The sequence below is a fragment of the Ursus maritimus genome, unplaced genomic scaffold, assembly GCF_017311325.1.
Source record: "Ursus maritimus isolate PB19 unplaced genomic scaffold, ASM1731132v1 scaffold_10, whole genome shotgun sequence".
NCBI classification, from domain to species: Eukaryota; Metazoa; Chordata; class Mammalia; order Carnivora; family Ursidae; genus Ursus; species Ursus maritimus.
Window position 1 is genome coordinate 5,512,830 of NW_024423344.1, and position 27,342 is coordinate 5,540,171.

The following is a 27,342-nucleotide window of genomic DNA, read 5'->3' on the forward strand; positions in this document are numbered from 1 at the left end:
AGGGAGAATGTAAACATAAAATCCACTACTAACATAGATTTTCCCCTTTTAAGAGAATTTTAGGAGTTATTTTCGTTACCAGCTAGCAAGCACAAAAAGTAAAACTGGGTGCTTACTCATATACTGTTCTGGGAACCCCTGACCATCCTGACCATGGCTGGGTCTCACCAAATAACATACACTCCTCCTGAACTGGGCCTTTATTTAAACGTTTTGTAGCTTCAAAGTGCTCTTGGGTAACTGATAAATACTTGTTGAAATACTAAGGGGAAAATATAAGGATTTTTAGTCTATTAATAAAGCAGCTGCAAAGCAGCAACTTGAATGTAAAGAGTTAAAAAATGGTAGGAAACCGATTTCCTTAGCCCCTAAAAAAAATTTTTTTTTATTTTCTTCTTATCTTTACTTTTTAACATCAGAGGACACTTTCTCTTTCAAGAACTTCTTTCAAGAAGCTCACTAAATAGGCACTGCTACCTTCTCTTATTAAGATCTCAGGTGATTTAGGACAAACAGCAAACTAGTTTCACCTATTGTTTGAGACTCCAGGAAAGACAGAAGATTAGTAAAAGGCATCCACATGTCAGATGGCAGGTTAATTCATGAGTGTTTTCAGAGTCAGGAAGAAAGGCTGGGAGTCTGTTGTCCTTGAGGCAGAGAGAAGAAAGAAAAGCAGCGTGCTGTTTAGTTCACAGGAGAGAACAAAGGCCAGGAAGCTGGAGGGCTCTGTTAGCTGTGGTGGAAGCAGGCCGGGTCTTACTTGGGTTAGAAGGCTCTCTATTTCCTCTGTTGGGCTGTTCCCATAGAAGCTGACCCCGCCTATCACAGAGATGGGGCGTCTTCTCCAGCTTCCTTTGGGGCAGCCCACAGCAGGGTCCTGGTCTGCAGGGTCCGCGGAGGCCGTGTTTGGCTGGTGGTCTCCCTCCACAGTGTCCTCTTTCTGGGGGTCTACAGCAATCGAGTCTTCAGGAATAGACAGACTTCGGTTGGCCAGCTGGCCATAGTCAGAGAGTGGTCGGGGCCTCGATCTTCTCCCAGAACCCCATTTCCTTCTGGTGATTCTCTGTGATTCTGTCCTTTCTTCATCCTGGGATGAGCCCCGCCTCCAGGATTCCTCTGTCACAACCTTTTCAAATGCGAACAAGTTAGATGAGCACCAAAATCCAGGAAGATATTGAAAAAGAACAAGCCATACACTCCCTCCCATCCTCTTCAGCCCTGCCTTAAGGCCTTCTTGATTTACTTGTTTGTTTTTTTTAAAGTTATTTCTGTTAACAGGAAGACACAACTGAAATGTGCATTGAAATAAGCAATTCATCTTTAACTGGAGGCTGAATTAAAACAATAATCTAAACAGTGATGCATGGTGAACTAGGATGAGCTAGGATACAAGATACTGAGAGAATCAGTACCATTGTGAGTTGCTAGAAAGAACATATAACGATGGTGTCACCCAAAATACAAAATATACCTAACAATAGCATGGGGAAATGTAGGACTCCAGAAGGAGAAATGAATGTGTAATACTTTACACTGCTACTCTACAGTATTTTCTTGCAATAATCTTTAAAAATAGAAGGTGCTTTAATAAGATTAAGGCTGGGCTGTTAGGGCCTGACACTCAAGGAGTCAGGTCTGATGAGAAGAGCAACAAACTAGGATTCAGAGAACTAGATGAGGCTACTAACTAGCTGTGTGACCCAGAACAAGTAACAACTAACCATTCAGGACGAGACGATCCCACAGCTGGAGAGTCTGTGGTCCCAAACTATGCAACAATTTTCAAATTGTTCAAATACCTTTTTCAGAGGCAATGCAATGTATCAGCAAAAAACCATGAGGTTGGAAATGGACAGTCTGCTGTGTAAGTCAGCCTGGGCCATGAGCTAGCGGTGTAACCTCAGGCTAGTTACTTAAGGTCTTCGGATTTGGTTCTGCAGCTGTTCACTGGGGAATAATGGGTCCTTGTGCGGATGAAATGCTAAACCAATAAGTGAGATAGCCGTTATCAGCCACAGTTAATTATTGCTCTTAAAAAGCAGTGTGTAGAATAACCATGCCCAGGTTCAGCCCTGCCTGCAGATAACCTCTGTGTCAGCATACCCCTCAAAGTCTGGGTTCAGAAGAGGGCCACTGCCTAGTTCTACAGGAGGTTTCTCCCATCCCTGGTTTTTTTTTTTTTATACACATTTTATTTTATTTTTTTAAAGATTTTATTTATCTGAGAGAGGGAGAGTAAGCGAGAGAGGGAACACAAGCAGGGGGAGAGGGAGAAGCAGGCTCTCCACTGAGCCCGAGGCAGGGCTCCATCCTAGGATACCGGGATCATGAGCCGAAGGCAGATGCTTCACCGACTGAGCCACGCAGGTGACCCCTGGTTATTATTTAAAAATAAAATAAAAACCAAAAACAGTCCAGGGCCCAGGGAAGAGAACAAGGACAGAGTTGTACTGGAGGACAGGCAGAGCAGGCCACGGAGGCCTGGAGAAGCGCTCCAGGCAGCCCGGCCCTGCCCCCAGGACTGGCCCAACAGGTCATGCTGCTTGTGGATCAGTGGCAACCAAGAGCTCAAATACAGTTCCTGGAATCCCCAGTCCTGCGTGCCTCAACAGTCCCTAAGATCATACACAGCGGACTTCTGAACAACATAGGGGTTCCAAGTGCCGACCCCTGCTGCGGTCAAAAACCTGCATGTTAACTTTTGGCTTTCCCCAAACAACTGCTAATAGCCTACAGTTGCGGGGAAGTCTTAACTGATAACAGCCCATTAACACGTTTGGTATGCTACATATAGTATATACTGTGTTTTTATAATAATTTAAGCTAAACAAAAAAAAAGATGTTATCAAGAAAATCATAAGGAAGAGAAAATATATTTACAGTATTGCACTGTATTTATATAAAAAAAAATACACATGGAAGTGGACCCACCCAGTTCAAACTTTTGTTGTTCAAGGACCCACTATACTATGAAAAAATCTGACGAAGAGCAAAGAAAGCAGAAAGGGATTTACACTCTACTGGACTGCATTTTTCAAATTAGGAAAATGGAAACCCAGGGAAGTGAGGTGACTTGCCCAGGGCCACACAGGCCATGTGCAGTAAGAGAGACACTGAAATGTGGGCCTTGTCATTTCTGTTCCCACGATACCAAGTCACCGCTGCTCAACCACGATACCAAGTCACCGCTGCTCAAAAGCTAGTAAGTTCTAACAATCACCACTTACCCTGCTGTCCGCTGATTCTGACTACAAAGGCTTTCATGTTTAACTCAAGTCACCACTGAGGAGTCTAGAATACATCACTGTGGCATCAAAACTCTTGTAAACTCAAGGTATTCAAGAATAGACTCCCCCCCCCCCCCAACGCCAAACTCCTTTATCTGCCTGAAAGCAGAGCCTCCCCAAAGAATTCCCATTGTCATAAATCCACTATCTTGAGGTAGATTTTCTTTCTTCCAACCGGGGAAGATCTTACTTTTATCTGTTGAGAAGAGAAGCCCTGGCCTCAGCACACAGGGGCCACAGAACTATCAGACCTCCCATCTGCTCCTCCACGGGCCCATTTATCTTTCCTTAATCACTGGGTTTCCCATGAGTCCCCTTCTCCACCTCCCCTACCTCTAGTAAGAAAGTATAAATGCCCCCAATTCTAACCACTTCCTGCAGTCACTTTTTCCTGTCAACTCCCACTTACTCACATGAATAAAAACCTGTCTTTTTTCTTCTAATCTGTCTTTTGTCAGTTCAATTCCACACACCCCCATGCAGTAAGCCTAAGAGGGGTGGAGGAAAAGGTTTTCCTCTCTGACACCCTCATGGGAAAATATGAGAAATCATGAAAAAGTTAATATTTTTTACATTACATATGAAAAACAGCATATAAGGGAGAGTTTAACTATATTATTAAACTAAGTGGCACAATTTAAGCACACAAGAATAAGCCATTTATATTATCGCCCTGTGATAAAAAGGTTCAGAAACAAGGTGTTAGAGAAACAGAAGCAAGACAGAATTATAGGCAAGGAGTAGTCTAACTGGTAACAAATCTACGTGCAGTTTTTTGAGTTTTTTTAATTCTTTGGGGTTGTTTTGTTTTTTTGTTTTGTTTTGTTTTGTTTTTGGCACTTACGCAACATGCAGCATGCCTCACTGAAGTCTTGCTGATGCAGATGGGAAAATAAGGAAATGGGTATAGGAAGACAGGAGGCTGTCTTAGTTGTTCAGGTAAGAAATCCTTCTGTGACCAAAACATAGTCCAGGAAGCGAGGAGGCTGGATAAAGGCAGGTATGTTCAGAGCAGGAAATGAGAGGGCAGGAGACGTGCACAGGATGATTTCTTTAAAACGTCATGCCCCAAGTGTCAACTACTGTTCCCACCAGGGGGTCATTCTCCTAGAACTATTTATACAGTCCCACTGAAGATACAAAAGGAGAAAACAGCCTTTCCAAGTGGTACGGAATGATCTAGAAAGTGCAAAAATGAGTTAACAGGATAATATATGCAAGTGAAAGGTCCGCTGTACTCCTAGCAAAAGAGGGAGGGGAGACAGTGATCCTTAGCCAGAAGAGACTTAGATTCCTTGTAAAAACAAATCAGAGCTTTGATGCATATTCTAAATCTGACTCTTCCTTTGACAAAGTCTGTGTACTTCCGGAATACAAGGGAGGTTCATTCCAGGGAACAGAGTTGGACTGTGACTGTATCTGCAGCTACAAACACCCACCACTACCAGCACCACCACGCTCCGTAAGTTATAACCTACCCCGGACTCCGCTACCGGCAGTGGTGGCCCACAGACACACTGAAGGAACAAGCAGTTGACCATATCCATGCTCTCTGAGATTCTTTCTTGCCTCTACAACGGGACAGTGAGGGTGTAAGTGGCCGCCCAGAACTGGGTCTACTGACACTTCTCCTCACAATCCAGCAGCCTGGCCTTCAGATTAATCCAGGGCTCTAAGCTTGATTGGCCAATTCACACCCAAGTCGTAAACTTTTGTAAACAAACTTTGCAGTGGAGTGGCTGCCCTTTTAACTCTTGCTTCTCTGCATTGTTTTAAAGTACTTTCCCTAGTCAGGAGTCCTGAATTTCCTCTTCCTCTACAAGATTCCTTTCTTTGCTTCACAGAAGTAAAAACCCAGATAGATCTTATTATCTCCAGTAAGACACTTCAAAACATGTTTTGAAATCACAGCGAGAGTTAAGTTATTAACCGAGGAAAAAAAGACTTAACACAAAAAGCCCTGATGTCACGTAGATCCATTCAGAAGCTTCGTCTAAGGGAAGTATAATGGATCAAAAAGCAAGAGTTGGGGGTTGAATTATGCCCCCTGTAAAAGGAATGTTGAAGCCCTAATCCCCAGGACCTGTGAATATGATCTTATTTGGAAATACAGCTTTGTAGATGTGACCGAGTTCAGATGAAGTCATGCTGGATTCGGGGAGCCCTAATCCAATGGCTGGTGTCCTTAGAAAAAGAGGGAAATTTAGACACAAAGACGAAAGTAAAGACAGGCATATGAGGACAGAGGCAGAGAGCAGAGTGGTGCATCTACAAGCCAAGAAACCCCAGCGGCTAGAACGGATCCCCAGACGTCTGGCCTCTACAACAATGAGAATAAGTCCTCTTGTTTTGAGCCGTGTAGTTGGTGGAAATCTGTTACAGTAGCCCTAGGAAACTCATACAGCAAAGTAATTCAGAAGAAAATTCTACAAGCAGGGAAAGTAAGATGCTTTGGGAAGACTGAAAAAAAAAATTAACCAAAGCAGAGCTTTTCCAGCAGATGATCCAAAGGTATTCCCAAGATGTGCACTAACACAGTAAGCGAGCCTCCCACACTGCCTCAGCATCCTGAACACTGTAGAGAATTCAGGTGCGGTCCCAGGCCTGGAAGTGAGACAAGAACACATCTCGACAGCTCATGTTGCAGGAGGCCAGCCAGAATGCTTCTCAATGCCCCTGTGTGCCGGAACCTTCCCGAATCCTCACCACCACCCTGTGACGTGCGTCACTCTTCACGACATTTTACCCATTTAGCACTGGGGCAATGACTTGCTCTAGTTAACAGAGCCGAAGGAGAGAGGCCCATTTGACAGCTCAGTCTGTCTGACTTCAAAATCTCCGTCATTTCCACTCTGCAGCCCTGCATCCTTGGCATACACTTTTGCAGAAGCAAGACAGAACTTGCCAGGTCTTCCTGCCTTTAGCTGTAGAGCTGCTTGGAAGGGGGTGGGGGTGCGGGGAGGGAAATGACATGAAGAGAGGTTCTGTAGGTACCCCCGCAAGCTGGGGAAAGCTAGAGACCCCTTCCCCAAATCACGGTTTTAAATGCATAAAATAAAATAGATAAAATTATAAAGTAATCAGATTTTGAAATATAATTATCAAAATATTAAAAGAACTGATACAATAATATATAAAAAACACAAAAATTAAGAATGTTAGCAATCAGTCTAATAACTGCCATACTTTGGAAGTACTGATGAATTGAAGAGGTTTTAAGATATCAACAAAAACTGTTGTATGATGTGAGAAAGATTTGTGATTTCTATGTGTGACAAAATCATAGGTGCTGATAAAATTGCTCTGACTGCCTACATTCCTAATGGAAGGAATTGCTACATTTTACCTACAAGGTAGTGAAAATAAAACCCCACTCCCCAATTTCTATTGACAGAACCCTCAGATGAACCAAGGTTCAAAACTCCCAGTTGACATAATTTCGCTTAAGACTAATTATGGTACCAGCTCTGTGTTCCAACTCCAGAAAACTGAAATTTTAGGCCTTATACACTGTAAAATTTAAAAAGTGGCATCTCACTATTTAGAGTTATATGTCACTAATTTCCCTTAAATGAAAATTAGTGTATCATAAGACAATCCATAGGCCTTTCTTTCTTTTTTTTAGTGCAGATTTGTTATCTGGATTATCGAGTGCTTGGAATGGAATGGGTTGTAAATACATGGCCTAGAATTTTAAGCGAGGGAGGGAACTCATAAGATCCCAGATCAACTACTACATTCTGAGGAGTTGAAAGTAAGAACAAGAAAATCTTTACACATTTAGAAAGATGAAAGCTTGAGTGCTAATGACATTTTTCTCTTTGTTACTTTAACATCAAAAAGATACTCTTAGTTACTTAGAACTCTTAAGTCGTCATCAACTTGCATTTATAATCTACCTAAAATCATATTTTCAGGTAAGTAAAGATGGCATTATTATACCCATTTTGGAGATGAGAACCCAGTCACAGACAAGGCAATGGACTTAACGAAAGAGAGCATGAGAGAGATCAGGCACTTCATTAAATTCCCTCTTTGCAAGGCCAGCACTAGACATGACCCCCCCATTTGTAGATGCACATAAGAAAAATGCAATATGGTTTATTGCAAAAGCAGCAACTTCCACAAATACTAGACCTCCTAACGTTGCTCTACAAAAGCCTCCCTGTGCTTATCCCTTTTACATCTCTCCACTTCCGGTTTATGCTTCCCCTTTGATGAATTCTCTGGGCTGTTCATGGGTCCTCACTTAGTGCAGGCATATTTTCCCTGACTCTTCCTCTCTACTGCTTTCTCCCGCCTCCAGCAGCATCGCTCACCTTCACTCCTGCTCTAGGCTCCACTCCCCTCTCTCTCCTCAGGGAGAACTTCTCCCTTCAACTGATCACACATGGAATGCAAATACAGTTGGTTTTGTTGAACTTACTGAATCATGTTTGGTTTCTTATCTTTAATTTTTAGAACAAGTGGGTGGAGTATTTCTTTCTCCAAAGCTGCCTTCTTGATGGTGTGTGTGTGTGTGTGTGTGTGTGTGTGTGTGTGTACATGCAGTGGGGACTGCATAGCATGAGGGACAGCCCACCAGAAATGGACCACCTATCACCCAGGTGTGCTAATTCTCCCTCTTCCTAACTTTCCAGGGGTTGACACATCTTTGTCTACCACCCTTAGGCTGGTTAAGGAATAAACAGCCAGGTGGGAGTACTTCTGAAATTGCCCAAGCAAGGAGAGGAGAGAGGTAGCCTCTGACTTGGTCTGAAATAAGTAAATGGCCAAACACCCATCACTTAACTAAGAACCACCTAAAAAATCATGCATGTTCAGCCTGGCTCCGTTCCACCTTTCACGGTTTCCTCTAGTTCAGGGACCATCCTGGGAAGGGACAGACACCATCATAAACTTGTTTGTTCCCCCGTCGCAGACCCCAGATTTGGACTTAGCCCAGGTCTGGCCAAGGCCTGGGCAAGAAACAGAAGAGAAAGTAGAAACCCATTCATTTACTGAGCTTTTCCTTCCCTGGCTTAGAGGCAAATGTATATATTAATGCTGGGTGACATTCTTACCAACATGCTGCACCTTTAAGATACAAGGTTTCAAGCTTTAAGAACCTTAGTGGCTGTTGGAATTCTGAGAGCAAATGAAATGCAAATAACTAACAAAAAACTGTTCTGAAAAATGAATCATGGAACACTGCATCAAAAACTGGGGATGTACTCTATGGTGACTAATATAACAAAATAAAAATTATTAAAAAATTTTTTTAAAAACTGCTCTGATTATTATCAAATGAGATTATACGCACTTCAATAATTTTGATGTAACTCTTAAAAATTAAAGAAAAAGAGAGAAGAAAAGGAACTATTGTAATCTGGAATGCTGTGGCCCTGTCCTTTGGGTTCAGGGAATAGATAGGCCATTTGCTAAAAAAGTATGACATGGTATTAAAAATATTTAAAAATATGTTAATGCTTCTTAGGCCATTGAAGTAACAGGGGAATATAGTGGACTTCAATTGCCCTTGCATGTGTAAAACTGATGATAAAACATACTTAAAACACAGTTAGCAAATCTACAACTTGTTTTATAGGCAGAATAGGTAATTTATTAAAAATGCAAATATTTGAAGTTCATGGAGAACACAATTTAAAATTCTTAGCCTAGTTCTATAAGCATAAAAAGTCATTTAAATAACTATGAACATTTTAAACACCATTGAAGACTTAGAATACTATACTGAGAGAGTAGTATAGCTGAGCTCATTCTTTCTTTATTTAAAATAAAGAAATGAAGTCTGTCTGATTATGACGAACCCCATCTTGGCCCCTATGACCACTCCCCATGTGAACCTCCATCTCCCTTACATCGTGGGAGGGTGGTTACCACTGACCCTGTGCAAACACGGGGCCAGTGATAAGCTTTCTTCCCCCCATCCCCGGGCTTCATAACAATCACTTAAGGGAATTCCATTTTCTGGGCTTATCCAAAAACCCAGAGCATCCTACCATTTCCAAATCAACAACACAATGCTGGGTCTGACACCCAAGCAGAGAAAATAATAGAACTGTAGGCTGCAATTTATGCCTGGACTCATTAAGAGTAAAGACACATTTTTAAATCATCATATCATAAAATAAATGTCTATAACAATTCCATCTTAACATCTTAAAATGTATTTTATCTCTGGGGCGCCTGGGTGGCTCAGTCAGTTAAGCGTCTGCCTTTGGCTCAGGTCATGATCTCAGAGTCCTGGGATCAAGCCCTGAGTTGGGATCCCCGTTTAGTGGGAGTCTGCTTCTTCCTCTCTCTTGTGCTCTCTCACACGCTCACGGACACTCCCTCAACTAACTAACTAACTAAATAAATTTTTAAATGTATTTTATCTCTGCAACACACGCTGAGGAATGCAGAGGTCTACTTAAACTTTCTTTAACTTATAAAAAGCATGATTTTATAAAAATGAACTTACTTTCCTCTTTTCCAAATGCTTATTGATTGAGGACAACTAACTATTCCAAAATCACAAATGTTTTAGATTTGAATATATCAGAAGTCCATTTTTCTTCTAAACCCTTTTGAACATCAGAGGTTTTTCTTAATGCTGTTTTGACTTTTGTTGTACAGACAGGCTAGAAGGAAGCAAAAGGAGAAGGGAAAGACGAACAGGCAGCAAAGAAGGTCCCGGCTGATTCTCTAGTGGACAAAAAGGGAGAGAGGTGTCTGTTCATGACATCACCTGCATTTCAAGTCATGGATGACAGCACACAAACATTCAAATCAGTGGCCCCAAGTGCCTTTAGAATCAAGAAAACTAAGGGTTTCTGGATTAGAATGCAGAATGGCACATTCATGAATCATCTCTTTCCCCAAACTGCTTTCTCGTTTTAGTGAAGGCCATCCAATATACCCCATACTAGGCCCTTTTGCGTCTTCCCCGATCTTCACAAGCCCCAGCCTCCCAGTCACCATGTTCTGTCAATTACTCAATCTTAGGAAGATTCCATTCCATCGTTTTTCACAGAACTATTCCAATAGTTGCCCAACTGGCTTCCCTGTCCCCAATCTACTCTATGCTACTGAAACACATGTTGGATCCTAGCTGGCCATTACCTGGAACAAACCTGAGGTCATTCAAAATCTCGTCCAAGGTCTCTCCAGCTCTGTCCTCAGATACGATTATTCTCCAGCCCATATCAAATGATTCACCGTTTACCACATATTTACTTTATGCAATTGTAAATGAGGTTAACGTTGCTCTCTCTCTCTCAGATTATCGTTTGCCTTTGTCAACCTGTAAAATCTACCCTTCAAAACTCAGTTGAAATAGTACTTCCTGTAGGAAAACTTCATAAACTCCCCTGGGCTCCGAGCTCTTTGCTCCTTTCTGGGCCTCTATTAAAACCACCATAATGTTCACATAGCATTTATTTATTTGTCTCAGCATCATGCAAAAGCAGCTGCTCCTGTTCTTTCCAAACTCCCCAGTACTACGGTGATGTCCTCACAGTCTATATGAGAGCCTCAGAGATCAGTGATCAAAGATGCTTCATGCATGTGGAAAGGGATGAATGCTGAGGTGGTGGGTGGATAAATGAGCAAATAAATGGACAGTTCTGGATGGCAAGGAAGCTGTTTCCTTCCTACATTCATGTATGATTTTATAAAAATGAGCTTGATTGAAGTTATTGCTTAGTTATTGTTAACTAAATATTTCAAAATCAATAACCATGTTTTAGATCAGGACACAATCATCCATTCCTGTCTCTTTCATAACCTACTTGAATTGTCCCACCCTGAAAACAAACTGACTACAATTTTCCTTCCCTTACTATCAACAACCCTGTTCTGAAGGCTTCCTATTTTCTGAGATGTGAAGTACATGGTAATGGAATCTTTTCCAACACATAAGTGTCCACTGCTGGCAACAGAATGTAAAAAGAAAGATTTAGGACTTCTAAAACATCTCTTTTCTACATTTTAGTCTCAGCTTGAAGTGTTACTGTATTGGGAGGAGCAAGGGGTAACAAGAAGAGGAGGCAAGGAACAAAGAGGGCACAGTGATGGGAAGTTCAAAAAAAGAACCCAGAAGAGTGAGAGAAAGTAATGACTTGATGAGGATTCTTTCTTTCTTCCAGCAACACTCACTGATGACAGATTGTGTCACTCTCCTTTAAACTTGCAAGGATCCAGCAAATGAACCTAATCAAGAAAACAGTGACCCCAAATTAGAGCTGCTATTCACCAAGGATGCTTCTATTAACAGTGGCTTAGCCTGGGGTGCCCGGGTGCCACAGTCAGTTGAGCGTCCAACTCTTGGTTTCGGCTCGGGTCATGATCCCAGCAATCCTGAGACCATAAGATGGTGAGATCATGAGATTGAGCTGGCGTTGGGCTCCGTGCTATGCAGAGTCGACTTTCCCTCTCCCCCCCTCCTCTCCCCACCTGCACACACTCTCTCTTTCTCTGTCTAAAAATAAATAAATAGGGGCGCCTGGGTGGCTCAGCCGTTAAGCGTCTGCCTTCAGCTCAGGTCATGATCCCAGGGTCCTGGGATTGAGCCCCATGTCGGGCTCCCTGCTTTGCAGGAAGCCTGCTTCTCCCTCACACTCCCCTTGCTTGTTCCCTCTCTTGCTGTCTCTCTCTGTCAAATAAATAAATAAAATCTTAAAAAAAAAAAAAAGAACAGTGGCTCAGCCTCTCTGTATAGGGACTGTCACATAAGGCAAGCCTTACAGACAGCACCAGTGCTGTTTCCTTTTTATGTCTGTTGAGGGATATGAGAATGTGTACTAGTGCAAAACATCTTGAAAATGTTTAATTTGAAACTTGGCAATGAAAGAAGTATAGATGAATAATTTATACCACAAAAAAGAGTAAAAACAGAGCAAAGTGTACAACAGAACTTCTCTGTAAGTAAATATGTAAAAATCTATACCATACATGAGAGAATGGGGCTGTAATAATTACGTTAGTCACAAGCTGTATTTAAGGCTCCCTGCCTCATAGCTCCCCCCCCTGCAGCGCCTCATCTAGAAGAAATGCCACGCTATGGACCTGGAGTCACACCAGCCCTACTGTCCGAGGTGCCTTTCTTCAAGCCTGTGTCAGAAAGTAAACTACAAAACACGTGGTCAGAAAAGGGACTGAATCCCCTTTGTTGAGCTGCTGAGCCCATCCTAAGTAGTCACAAAAACACCCACCTAAAAAAAATCTAGAGGAAAGACTCTGATTTGGGCAAGACCAGCTGTGGCAGGAAGCGGCCCCAGCTCAGTGGAAAGAAGGCTAGTCATGGAGTCAAAAGAGAAAACAGAATGGAAATTCATCAAAGGCCTGTGATACCAGCATTTACCAATCCCATCTCATTTCAGTAAAACACCCTCTGCAGTAGATACTTACACTTCTGTTTTACAGATAAGAAAGATGATGAGATTCCACCAAAGATCAGGAAACCAGCAAACGGTGAGAACTTAGGTCTACGTGCCAGCTGCCAAGCCCATGGTGTTTCTGGGCCTTCCTCCCCATTCTGAGGCCTGGCTCTGGATAGGTGCCACTCAGCGGCTGTGTGACTCTGAAAGGAGGGTCCTGTGACCTTTCCAAGCCTTAGTTTCCCCATCTTTTAAAACAAATACAACAATGCTGGCCTACTTCACGGGGCGGCTGTGAGAATCAAATGCAACAATGTTATGTGAAGGACTTTCATTAGCCGCAAAAGAGTCATATAAATGCAACAGGTTACTACCGATACCTGTATTTTTGTTTTTCATTTTATTTTTCTGAAACATTTATTTTTAAGAGATAATTACATTTTTAGAGTTCCAAATGAGTTGGTAAAATTCCGGTTTCCAGCAGTGGTTGGAGCAATTGCTATACTGATACTCAACATATTTTTTTTAGATTTTTTAAAAAAATTTTTAAGTAATCTCTACATGGGACTTGAACTCATGACCCTAAGATCAAAAGTCACATGCTCCACTGACTGACCCAGCCAGGCGCCCCTTCTCCACATATTTTGGACCAAATTCTTTATTCCACCATTTCCTGATTAAAAGTTTTATTTTCACTATTTTGCCAAAAGGGATTTTTGTTTGTAGTCTGTAAAAATTCATACCCAAATGATAATGGGTATAACGAGAAAAGTAGGATTACAGGCTACCTTTAACTTTTTCAAGAATAACTCTCCTTCCTAAATCAAGAGTTAACTGGGGTGGATCTGGAAGAGAAACACACAAACCTAAAAACAGGCACTTAACAACCACAAGAGCCTAGATACTTAACACCTAGAGCCTCGGCCTGGAGAACGGATCTCAAACCTCAGTGTGGCAAAAGTAATTGCCTGGGTAGCCTGTCCAAAGTCCAGATTACTGGATCTGGACTCTAGAGATTTCAATTCCATAGTTCCGGGGGGGCTCAAGGATCTACACCATTAGCTTGCATCCTGGGTGTGATCTTCATCCCAAACTTTGAGAAACTCTGGCTAGAAGATCAGAAGTAATTTGCAAAGTTTAACTGCTCTGTACTGAAGTATCTGACCAAAGGCAACAATTTTAATGATAACAAAGATTATGATTATGATGAAGCCAACATTTATTGAATTTCATTTGATCCTGGTAGATACTATTACCTTCATTTTTAAAGAAACTGAGGCTTAAGTAGGTCAAAGACATACAGCTGGTTAGCAGGGAAACTAGGATTTGAACTCAGGCAGCCCTATTACAAAGCCCACCTATTTTATACCACAGAGCTTCTCCGCCACTCAGAAATGTTGGCATTGGTGGCCAGCAACTACATCGGTGCTAGTTTCCTAGGAATTTACCATCTGTGACTGTCTTTCCTCTCCAACCCACCTGAGCACCCCCCCATCCCCACCCCAGCTTTACTACTAACATTCTAAATGAACGCAACATACCAAATTGTCATTCTGTCCCTGGACTGGCAGCCGTAGGAGAAACATAGATAACATTCAGTTTATACAGCAACGTGTGGCAACTTGTAGTTATGCCCTTCTGCCAATTAAACCTACAGTATTCCTTCCAATTGCCATGGCACTGGTGTATCACATGAATGTGTCACCAAGCCAACTGGAAAGTGATTCCCAACCTCGGATGCTCTTTAATCTTAATTATTATAGGGGAGCTGAAGATGAGAAAAATGAACCAGGAGAAAAACAGATACACTGGCATCTTAATCATCCAGCTAAAATTTCCCCCTAAAAATACAAACACTACTTTTCTGCATTTTATGACTGTTGTACGGTCTTATTACGCCTTTGTCATCCACAAATTAAAGCAAAGCACCAAATAAGAGTAAATATTAAAACCCTGACAGACACACTATAATATTGATTTGTATCATTTAAGTATTTCATGTACTTTAGAAAGCTTAACATGGGTAGCATTAATATATTTCATATTATTATTATGATTATTAATTATTGATTATAATTAATTGATCATAATTATGATACATTACCATCATTTACACCTGATTACATATTGTTATTATGGTAACTATAAAAACTAGGCTCCTGCTCAGATATATAGGTATGTAATTCTGTCTCCCTCTTCCCCCCTTTTTATTTTTTTTACATTTTTAAAAAGATTTTTATTTATTTGGGACAGAGAGAAAGAGAGCATGAGCAGAGGGAGAGGCAGAGGGAGAGGGAGAAGCAGAGTCCCTGCTGAGCACAGAACCTGACGTGGGGCTCGATCCCAGTGAAATCATGACCTGAGCCAAAATCAAGAGCCAGCCGCTTAACTGACTGAGCCACCCAGGCACCCCTCCCCCCGCGTCTCGTTTTTAATAGGAAAATCCTACTTGATGATATTTCAGGAGGGAAAAAACTGTTCTAGAAACGAGCCACTTTAAAGCTCAAGGATGACATGATTACACGTACATTACACTATTCTTCAGCTTTTACATTTTTAGAAAAAAAAATTTATAAGTGGTTTTTTAAATGTATAAAGTTCAGTAGCCTGTCAAATATTAAGCACCCATTCAGAAATACATTGAAACATACCACTGCAAAAGATATACCTGTTTATGTCATGACAATCATGAATGGTTTTTAGGGCAGTGGAAACTTCTTTTAAAAAGACAGAAAATGTTGACTTGATTGTTAAAATAAAAAGCTACTTTAGGAACACCAGGGTGGCTCAGCCGGTTAGGTGCCCAATTCTTTTTTCTTTTTCTTTTTTTTTTTTAAGATTTTATTTATTTGACAGAGAGGGCAAGAGAGCACAAGCAGGGGGAACAGTAGAGGGAGAGGGAGAAGCAGGCTCCCCGCTGAGCAGGGAGCCCAATGCAGGGCTCAATCCCAGGACCCTGGGATCATGACCTGAGCCGAAGGCAGATGCTTAACCATCTTAGCCACCCAGGCGCCTCAAGTGCCCAACTCCTGATTTCCATTCAGGTCATGATCTCAGGGTCATGAGATCAAGCCTTGTGTTGGGGCTCAAAACAGAGTCTGCTTGAGATTCTCTGTCCCTCTGCCCCTCCCCTGGCTCACGTTTTCTCTCTAAATAAATAAATAAAATCTTTTTTTTTTTTAAAAGCTTTCACATTTTGGCTCATGACCTGCATTTTATGACTTAATAATATTTCTTTTTTTTAAGATTTTATTTATTTATTTATTTATTTATTTATTTATTTGAGAGCACACGCATTGCATGCATGGGGGGAGGGCAGAAGGAGAGGGAGAAGCAGACACCCCTCACTGAGCAGGGAGCCTATCTCGGGGCTCGATCCCAGGACCCTGAGATCATGACCTGAGTGGAAAGCAGACACTTAACAGACTGAGCCACCCAGTCACCCCTGACTTAATATTTCTGCAAGAGATCTTTTTCTCTTTGGTTCTTCTCCTGCAAAAGGAAAACTAAACAAACAGAAAACACCTTAGGAGAAATTAAACATAAGCTAGCACAAGCATGACTAACAGAAAGCATATTAATTCTCTTTACAATATCCCGTGTGGGGTGCTGCTGAACAAATACCCACCCCAGGGTTGCTAATACTTAGGGAATATACTGACGGTATAGCAGATGTCCTTGTAACAAATGCTAACTTCATTAGAAAAATACTTTTAAAAGCACACATACTTTCAATGCTTTCCAACTGTAATTGCAATCTCTGTGATTCAAGTCCTAGGGCTTCTCTGTCAGAGAACATTGAGAATCCAATGGGGTATGGAAACTTACATTCTCTGTAACGTAAAAGCTGTGGACCGTTCAACAAATGAAAGTGGGATAACTGGATGTCCATATACAAGAACAAACAAACAAGAACCTAGACCTTTACCTCACATTATACACAAGAATTAACTAAAAATGGAGCATAGGCCATTTAAGAAACAAAACAAATGAGCAAAGGGGAAAAAAAGAGAGAGAGAGACAAATCAAAAACAGACTCTTAACTATAGAGAACAGACTGATGGTTACCAGAGGGGAGGTGGGTGGGGGGTGGGTGACACAGGTGAAGGGGACCAAGAATAGACTTAAGATGATGAGCACTGAGTAACGTATCGAATTGCTGAATCAGTACACTGCACACCTGAAACTAATATAACACTGTATGTTAACTATTCTAGAATTAAAATAAAAAACATAATTTTTAAAAAAGGAGCAGATACCTAAATGTAAGAGCTAAAACTAACATTCCCAGAAGACAGGAGAAAATCTCGGTGATTTTTGTCAATTCAGAGATTTTTGCTCTTCAAAAGACCAATCAAGAAAATAAAAAGACAAACCAGAGATTGTGAGAAAACATTTGGAAGTCATATATCTGATAAAGGACATATATCTAGAGTGTATAAAGAAATCCCACTGCTCAATAAAAGTAAAAAGGCAGTGAAAGTATGAGCAGAGGATCTGAATAGACACTTTACCAAATAAGATAAATGAAGGGCTAATAAACAAGATGGTCAACAGCACTAGTCATTAGGGAAATGCTAATTAAAATCAAAGTGAGATACCACTACATACCCACTTGCAGGGCCAGAATCCGGAACAGTGATGATGCCAAGTCCTAGCAAGGATGCAGAGAAGCTGGCACCCTAATACACTGACGGTGGGAACTTCCAATGGGACAACTGTTTTAGACAACAGTGTGGCAGTTCCTCAAATGGTTAAACATAGCATCACATATGACCCAGAACTCACCTCCTACTTATCTACCTGAGAGAATGGAAATATATGTCCACACAAGACTTGTATATAAATATTCATAGCAGCATTATTCATAACAGCCCTAGAGTGGGAACAACTCAAATGCCTAACAACTGATGAATGGATAAACAAAATGTGGGATAGCCATACAACTGATTATTACTCAGCCTTAGAAAAGAAATGAAGTGAGGGATGGCTGTGTAGCTCAGCTGGTTAAGCATGTGCCTTCTGCTCAGTTCATGATACCAGGGTCCTGGGATCGAGCCCCAAGTCAGGCTCCCTGCTCGGTGGGGAGTCTGCTCCTCCCTCTCTCTGCCCCTCTCCCCGCTGGTGTGCTCTCTCTCTCTCAAATAAACAAATAAAATCTTTTAAAAAAATAAGAAAGAAAGAAAGAAAGAAAGAAAGAAAGAAAGAAAGAAAGAAAGAAAGAAAAAGAAAGGAAGGAAGGAAGGAAGGAAGGAAGGAAGGAAGGAAGAAAGAAAGAAAGAAAGAAAGAAAGAAAGAAAGAAAGAAAGAAAGAAAGTGCTCATATATGCTACAACATGTATCCACTTTGAAAACAATATGCTAGGTGAAAAAAGCCAAACACAAAAGACCACATATTATATGATTCTATTTCAATGACATATCCAGAGAAGCATAATCTATAGACTCAAAAAGTAGATCAGGTGCCACGGATGGAACAGGGAGTGACCACAAACGGACGTGAGGTCTCCTTCAGGGGTGATGGAAATGTTCTAAAACTGGACAGTGGTGATGGCCACACAACTCCATAAATTTACTACAAATCACCAAATTGCTCAGTTAAAAAAAAAAAAAAAAACATTGAGACAGAGTACAGATCAGTACTTGCCTAGGTCTTTACGGGAGCAGGAATTGACCGCACAGAGCGCGGGGGAACTTTTTGGCGTAATGGAAATGTTCTATAACTTGACTGTGGTGCAAGCCGCACAACTCTCTAAATCCTAAAAATCACCAAACTATATACTCACAATTGGTGAGTTTCATGTTATGCAAATTATACCTCAACAAAACTCCTAAAGAGCCTTGGGCAGACTTTCTAGGGTCACTACATTTTCTTCTATAAATGCAACCTCCCACTTCTGGTTCCAGGGATGGTCCCGTGAAATAGCACTGGATTATTTCTAACCTCCAGAAGAACTGTTGAAATCTCCCAAACAGCTATTTGAGGAACCCAAAGAGTCATACCCAAGTAATCTGCCAAGAGTCAAAATTATGTAATGTATCTATATCTCTATTAAATCATACCAAACATGGGGCGCCTGGGTGGCACAGCGGTTGAGCGTCTGCCTTCGGCTCAGGGCGTGATCCTGGCGTTATGGGATCGAGCCCCACATCAGGCTCCTCCACTATGAGCCTGCTTCTTCCTCTCCCGCTCCCCCTACTTGTGTTCCCTCTCTCGCTGGCTGTCTCCCTCTGTCAAATAAATAAATAAAATCTTTAATCAATCAATCAATCAATCAATCATACCAAACACAGCGCCTTGGAGCTATCGTTATGTGTTAAGTACCCATCACCCTCATAAACCACAACCTGTAATTCACAGTAGGCCTGACTTCAGCCCCTGCTGACCTACTGGATTACTCCAGGACTGAAGGTGGAGGGAAGTTTTACTTTCACGACACTATACCTTGTGGTGCCACAAAGTTCCCTCCTTTTTATGAGTCGAGAGCAAAAACGCAAGTCGTGGTTCTCGGGTGGGGGCCACCCCAGTGGGTAGTGGGTAAGCTAAAATCAGCACTTACAGAGACTGGAGGACACCATGAGTGGTAGGCCAGGCCGAGTTAAACCCCGCGTGGTAACAACAATTTGTATTCTACAAAATCTCCCAGTCAAGCACTCAAATAGATTTAACTTTATAAGATTGGGTTGTACAATGACTTCCAACAATTTTGAAGCTACAAATCCCTGAGGAAGAAAATTATAAAATCCTAAACCATTAGAGTGTTCAAGTAAACTGAGGCTCAGAAAGGGAAAGGGATTTCCTACCAGGAGCTGGCATGTTAGTGGAAGTGGACCTGAATTCAGCTCAGGTCCATTGTTCTCATGGTTTGATTATTGATTCCAACACAAGAGTATCCTTCCGATTGCCCCATCATCTTTGACTTCACTCTCCTCCAAAACATCCAAATGCTAATTAAAAATATAAACTGTGAAATCATTTTGAAGTGTAACCTCTCCTCTCTGTTTCCATGGTTTTAGTACAGATCTCATCACCTCTGGACTAGACTATTGAGCAATGCTCTCTCCCAGGACCGCCCTCATCCCAATCCTCTCTCTGTAGCTGGTCCCCTTCTGTGGTCCCTGGTAAACACCTCTCCGGCTTTCTCCTGCCTGCAGGGTAAAGTCCAAGCTCCAAGCAAGGCCCTTCTTAACTAAGTACAGACCTATCTTTCCAATCTTATCTCCCACTTCTCCACCCAACCACCCCGTACAAAAGTTATAGTGAGCAACGTGCAGTTCCCTTAGTACCACAGATTAGCATCTCTGTGGCCACTTACTATATGCAAAGCTCAGTGCTGAGTTCTCTACCCGCATCACCTCGTTTTATCTTCACAACAACCCCATGTGATAGGCAGGTACTCTAGCTACTCCCAGTTCACAGGGGAGGAAAATAAGGCTTAGGTAACTCCTCGGGCTGACTCTCCCTATGTCTACAGTACCTCCTCCCTCCCCCGTGCTCTTCCCGTTGGCCTGGAAGGCCCTGCCACTCCACCTCAACTGCTGCCCCTGCATCCCCCAACCTGATCTTCAAGAGTCTTTCCCCAACTATGCAACTCTTTACCCAGGGTTAATAATTCGGTGCTTTCACGGTACTTTGTACATTTCTCACTGGAAACACTCAACCACACTACATCATAATTATTTGTATACATTCCAAACTACCAATTAGAATGTGAAGCTATAAGAACAGGAATAGCTTTTTTTCTTCAACTCTTTCTTTTCCTTATATCTGGCATATCTATCAGGTAGGTCAATACTGAATGACAAGATACATTAGTCTGTATAATGCGTTGTTTCATTCACTCCTTTTCCTTCCCTCCTTATATATTCTACTTTGATCCCCACACTTTAGAGCCTTATTACCTCTGAGCTCTCTCTGGCAATAAATTCCTGATAGTTTTCCCCCAGTCACCTTTCTTCCCCATTCTCTTCTTTACCAATGATAGATTAACTTCCCCCAAAACACGGTTCTGAGCTTGGCTCTTCCCCTATTCAAAAATATCTTTGACTCCACGGTCTTTACCAAGTAATATATAGATTCTTTACTCTAAATTCAAGAATGTCCATGATCTGGGCTTAATGATTTCATCTTAACTTGGATAATTCCCCTACACCAAACCAAATTGTGTTACTTCCTATTCTCTCAAATCGCATAAAATCTCTGTATATCTGACCACTGAAACTATATGCAGACATCTCACCTTCAAATCAGATTCCTTCCTTGATTTGATACATGGATAAAAACCACAACTCTTCCGAAATCCCACAGCATATGGTTTTACCTCTTTTGTGGGATTAAATCTATTCTGCATAGTTCTAATATGATTTAGATACATCTTAGCTCATTTATAATGTTCTTGACATCCTTACAGAGCTACATCTAATTTGAGTGTCTTATACCTGATAGGTGCTCAACAAATTTGCTTTAGTGCAATACCGAATGAACATATAAATTTGAGGTCATGCTGGAACCTAACTCTCATGCTTAAAAAAATAATAACAATGTGAAGTCAAACTAACTGCTTGAAGATTTTCACAATCCTAAGACTATAACACAGTCCAAAAAAAAAAAAAAAACACTTGGAAAAATCTGATATTAACTGGCCCATGTTTCAAGAAGTCAGGTCAACCTAGGATGGAAAAATCATCTAAGTGGATAGTAATCATCACCCAGTGACAGCCAGTGTTAAGCACCAGGCTAAGTGCTTAACAGGCATAAATCCCCTGGTTCCTACAAACATCCAAGGCAGAAGAAGCTACCCCACATTCTATCCTGGAGAAGACTGAGGCCAGGAAATGCTCAGCAGCTCACTCAATGGTGGGTATCTTTGGAATGGCAGAGCCATTCCAACCAAACTGAAAAAAAAAAAAAAAATCTACTGAAAGTCTAAAGCTCCCTCTCAAGGAGTTACAATGGATTTTCATCATTTAAAAGAGTTCCAGTGCACCTGGGTGTCTCAGTTCAGTGTCCAACTCCAGATTTCAGCTCAGATCATGATCTTGGGGTCATGGGACTGAGCCCCGAGTGGGGCTCCACACTCAGTGGGGAGTCTGCTTGAGATTCTCTCTCTCCTCTCCCTCTGCCCCTCCACCAACTGGTGTGTGCATGTGCACACCTGTGTGCTCTTGTTCTCTAAAACAATAAATACAATCTTTAAAAATAAATAAATAGGGGCACCTGGGTGGCTCAGTCAGTTAAGCATCTGCCTTCGGCTCAGATCATGATCCCAGCTCCACATTGGGCTCCCTGCTCAGTGGGGAGCCTGCCCCTCCCTCTCTCTCTCTGCCACTCCCCCTGCTTGTGCTCTCTTTCAAATAAATAAATAAAATCTTTAAAAATAAATAAATAAATAAACATAAAATAAAGTAAAAGAGCTTCATCTATGGCATATTTCAACACTACCACCAATTTCTGAATCTATACTGCATGACTAAGGACAGGTTCCCTTTCCTAGTGACCTAATTCAGCCAATGGAGCAATTTTGTGACTTGGCAGGAAAACCAGCAAGAATACTCTAAATTCGTGTGCCTGTCCCTATATCAGGGGACAGGGAGCACTTTCCATAGTATAATTACTAAATTGCATTTTTAAACTACAATTTTGGAGTCCTTCAACTGATCATTATTCTTACAAAGAAACTTACCACTAGGTGGCAGAAGTATAAAGTTAACGAGGTGATTTTTCTACAGTGTTTCACAAACGAAGAGTAGCTGGACATTTTCCCACCCTTTTCCCAAGTAATACAAAATCCTGTTAAACTGTTAATAGTTTTTCAAAGATTATTTTGTCACTTTGAGAGTGGCACGTTATACATAAATGGTTCTAAATTTAAAAACTATTCTCTCTTATTGAAAACTGCATTATATTTATTTTAAATATCACAATATATACAGATTTCAACCTCTTTTACATTCAACAGTAACCATAACTTCAATTAGCTCTAAACATAGAAGTAGAACCATACTATCAATGAATTAAGTAAAAAATAACACGCTGTACATTAAAATATATTGTGTAATTTAATTTCGTGTAATGCTATATAAGATAGACAAAAACTGCTCTTTAAATCATAAAGGATAGAGTTCCTGCATTTTGTAAGGTGTTTTTCTGTTTGTTTTATTTGTTTCATTATGCTTCTACTTTGTTTCTAAATGTCAAAATAAAAGAAGGTTTAAGGCTGTATTTTAATATATATTTCTCTGCAAGTAACACTGAAGATTACCAGTACATAAAATGCAAATTGGGCAAAATCATCATTATATTTTTCTTTATGACATTTACTTTAACAGCACAAGAGGAAGCTTGATATGCTTGATAAGAATTTTGAGGAAATAAATGGAACTTCAAAATGTGATAAACATCTTGAGGCAAATTTGCAGAATTATCTATACACACATGTGCACTCCTGATGACTTATGCCCTGCTTTCTATCTTTGGTGATCCCCTGTGGGTAGAAATTAAATTATAGATGATTAAATTATATATAACTATATGTAATTAAATTATACTTAGCAAATTATATGGGTAAAACTATATAATGATCAAAATAATTCTGAAAAGTTAGAAACTATCTCTTGCATATTTCAATTAATATGCACTCAGGAAGAAAATATTTTAATGATTTTTCACTAATTTTATTAAGCAGAAAATAAAACCTCATATAAAGAACCTCTCAACCTATGCAAATCTTTATTTTGGAGCAGGGGGCTGCTGGTTCTAAACCATCAGTGGGGCAGGTTGGGTGTTTGGTAGAAGGAATTATGCTTCATCTTATCCAGGGAAGGAGTAGAAGCCCAGCCTGCTTCAGGCTTTGGCCAATTACATAAAGCAGAGCTAACAAAATTGGAACTCCTTCCCAAGGCTGGCAATGAATCCAGTGTCCTTACAACTGTTCCACAAGGCTTCTTTGGAAATACGCAAACGAGCAAATGGTCATCAATATACGAGAGCTCTGGGAGACATGCTGGCCCTGAGGTCTCCATACAAACTTACATCTACAAAAAAGTGAGGCAGCCTCGCTCCTCTGGCTGCCCAAGAACACTTCAGGCTAATTTAGATCTGAAAATAATCTGCATTAGGTTTTCTACTTTCAAAGACTGAACTGTAAAGCTAAGGTCAAAACAGACAGTCCAGAGGCTATCCTGGCTTCCAAGTTTGCAAGAGCTGCTGTGTGATCATTCATCTACAGGCATTAAAACAAAATCAAGGTCCTCTCCAGGGATCAGTGGAAAGGAACAGTTGCTAGGGGATTATTTTCTATGGCAAGCACCAATTTATACCTGTAAAATGGTCTAGAAATGTACGTGAAGAATAATTTGCAATACATACACATGAATGCATTTCCTCATCTTTCAGCTCTGTAATGTACTGAATGCATTTAGAAATAAGTGAAAATTATACAGTAAGGTAAAGTTGTCTGGATGCTTGACAGGATATGAAAAGAACATTGCTCCTGTAGCCTTGACAGTTATTAGTTGATCTGATTCATGAGATGCTTATGTTCTACTCTAAAAATAAATACAATAACCATCATAAAAATTTCTTTGAACCATCATCACTCAGGGGTTGATAGGTATCAAACTGCATGTTTCTAATTCATTCCTAGAAAATAAAAGATTTAGAACATATAATGGTGTCTTAATATAATGGTGTAGTCTGTTGGAAAGGATACAGAAATAATTTAAAATATAGAGAAGAAAGCTATGGGTAATAAAAAAAATGTTTCAAAAAACAAAATTTTGAGAGCCCCTATTAGCTTCATAGAGTGGAAGAAAGGTCTCTATCAACTCCAACCCCCCCCCCAGACTCTAGTATGTGGTTGGTCCTCCCCGAATATCTTTTGAATGAATGGTGTGGCAAGTGCCATCTCAAGGAATTTGGTATAGTAGCAATTCATTTCCAAAGAGATAAAGATGACAGCAACTTGACAGGAATCGTGATGTCAGTCCAATTAGCACAGGGCCACCTGCCTCTCTGCCAGGTGAAGGAAAGAGGGTAAATGCCAGCAGAAACACCCCAGTGTATGGGCAACTTCCAGGAGAGATGAAAGGCTGGTGCTGTGACAGACACGCTTTACGCAGCAGGTTACCTACAAGAGGTCCCTGCTCTGCCCTTACCTCCTCCTTCCTTTCTTCTGGACCCGACGCCAGGTGGGGGCTCAGCTGAGGGTGGCTGCTGGCGCCGTCCTCACTGCCTCTGTCACTTGCGGCTTGCACAGAATCCTGGGAGGTCACAGGCCCCTCTGCCCTTTCTTCACTGTCCACTGAACTCAGGGACAGCGCACTGAGACTGCTGGGACACGTGGCATTTCCTGCGCCTGGGCTCTGAGGGCTAGGGGGCTTGGGTGTGGTAGGCCTTGGGGGGGTGCGCGGCTGCTCGGGTTCGAATGTAAACTGGCCGCCAGCTTTCCGTTCATCCGAGTCCTGGACAACCGGACTCGATGAGGCGCTGCCAGCGCAAGGACGGGAACTTTCAGCCGCCCAGGGGCCTGAGGCTTCCAGAGGAAAGACGGCCGTGTCCACGTCCACCTGGGGGCTCGGAGCCCCAGCTGAGCCGCACCCCGAGCCTGCGTGCGCGCCTGCGCACCTCCTCCACTCACGCTCGGCGCTGGTGGACACGCGGCGAGAGTAGGCGTCGTGCAGCCTGCTGTGCACCTGCAGCCGCTGGCTCGCCTCGCCGGGCGAGGACGCCCCGCTCCTGGGGCTCTCTCTCCTCCAGGCCGCGTCCGTGGCGCCACTCACAAACCTCAGGACTCTGTCAAAGTCCTTGGCCCGCAGTGGGCTCTTCCAGCGTTTCGTCCTCCTCTCGGACCCACCGAACTTTTCCGAGTCGGCAGATGAACTGCTTAGTGTCCGCCGGGGAGCGGGCTTTTCGTGAGCCCCCTTGAGGTCCATGAGATTTGAGGTGGACTTCCGTTTGAAGGAGCTCTTCTTCAGAAAGTTCAAGTTATCCGTGCTCTTGCTTTTCCTGTAGATGATGCTGTTGTTCTCAGAGTCTTTCACTAGGATCTCACACACGGGGGGCTCCTGGGTGACAGGGGCCAGCGGCCGCACGTGGTTCTGGGACCCTTGAAGCTTCTCGCAATCCAGGAGGCTGATGCGGCCCAGGCCATAGGCGCGGCGGATGCTGCGGGACCGATGGGTGCTCCTCTGGAAGGCGTCGTCTGCCTCTTCAGGGTCGGAGCAGTCCGACGCGCCCCCTGACCCTGCCTTTGGGGCGTCACTTGCTGGTCCCGAGGAGGGGCACCTGCTGGTTTGCATTCCGATTGCAGCACCGTTCGGGATGGGTTTCCCTGGGTCACGTTCGGGGGCGTCTTCCTTTGCCGCATCTGAGCCCTCTCGGTTCTGAATCCCTTGAAGGACGGAGGACTTCAATTTTTTGAAAGATCCCATTTTCCGAAAGGAGGCCAGGGCATTCCAGGTGGAGGAATTTCCCATCAGGACCATGGAGCGGGGCCTCTCGGGGTTGGCGCTGGCCCTCTTCCTGCTCACGGAGAAGAGGCGCATGAGCTTGGCCGCGCTGAGTCTGGCCTCCTGGGCTTCCGCCTCCCCGCAGTAGCTGCTGCTGCATCCTCCATTCTGACATGCTGGGTAAGTCACCATTTTGGAGTCTTTGGGATCCGAGACAGAACATGAGATTGCGGCAAGTCGCCCATGGCCATTCTGAGCTGTTGTCATGTTCTCGGGGCTGGGAGCCCGTGGCCACAGGGCAGCGGGGTTCAAACCCACATGCACATCCGTGTCCACAGGCCCCAGACGCAGACCTTCATCTCTGAGGCTGCTGCCAGCCTGGCTTTGACACCTGCTGTGCACATCAGGCTCCTCACTGGTGGCCACTGCCTGCAGCAAAAAACAAAGCAGGGATTTCATTATTTTCCCCACAGAAGAACCTCCATAAACAGTGGCTTGTTATTTTAAGAATTCTGAATACAAAAGAAGCACCCTCATGACAGGGCTGATCAGTTCAAAACTATTTTAAATTAAAATTTTACCTTTCCTAATTCATTTCACAAGGAACTAAAGGGAAGATTGTAAATATACATTCCTTTAAAAAATGATTATGGGTTGTGCATTCATGTAAAGGTAAATTCTCGAATCCGGTGAAAGTTGTTTAAGTAAAACTTTTGAAAATTGCTGGAATGCAAAGGTCAAGGCATCATTCAACCCTAGGTCTTCTATTTATTTGAAATAGAATAAATTTTTAATTAGCAAATAAAAAAAGACACCAACAACTATTTCAAAACGAGTCACAGTGAAATATCAAACTATATTAAATTTAACACAGCTAACAGGCAGATTGAGTGCTCAGAATATGCAAGAATGAGTGCAAGGAGCTGTAGCAGAGACCAAGATCTCTCAGCTGCCTACTGTCTACAAAATACCTGAAACTCTACTGAGAGACAAAGTGCTACAAGGACACATGAGTGGAAGGGACAAACTGAAGTTACATGAGGTCTGGCTTTGTGAAGGAAACCGCATTAGTGAGGGGCCTCTCTCAACAGGATTCTTACTGGCTGGGGAATGGAGAGGAATAAGGATAATACTTAAATATTAGAAATTCAGACACAAAAATTCAAATTAAACAAATGTTGCACCTAAGGACTACCACTCAGTGTTTATTACTACGTGTCAGGCCCCTATGCTAATAAGTGTTT

At 42.2% G+C, this 27,342-nt stretch overlaps 1 protein-coding gene across 1 annotated transcript in view; it reads right to left on the reverse strand.

Moving 5' to 3' along the window:
• SPATA13 (spermatogenesis associated 13) overlaps positions 1–26,404 on the reverse strand; it is an 81,205-nt gene extending 54,801 nt beyond the window's left edge. The window contains exons 1-2 of the mRNA XM_040621646.1: positions 24,806–26,404; positions 761–1,126 (exon numbers count right to left, since the gene is read on the reverse strand). Of these exons, the coding sequence (XP_040477580.1) occupies positions 761–1,126; positions 24,806–26,365 (1,926 nt within the window). The 5' untranslated portion in view covers positions 26,366–26,404. The remainder of the gene's footprint in view (positions 1–760; positions 1,127–24,805) is intronic.
• Between the last annotated feature and the right edge of the window lie 938 nt (positions 26,405–27,342).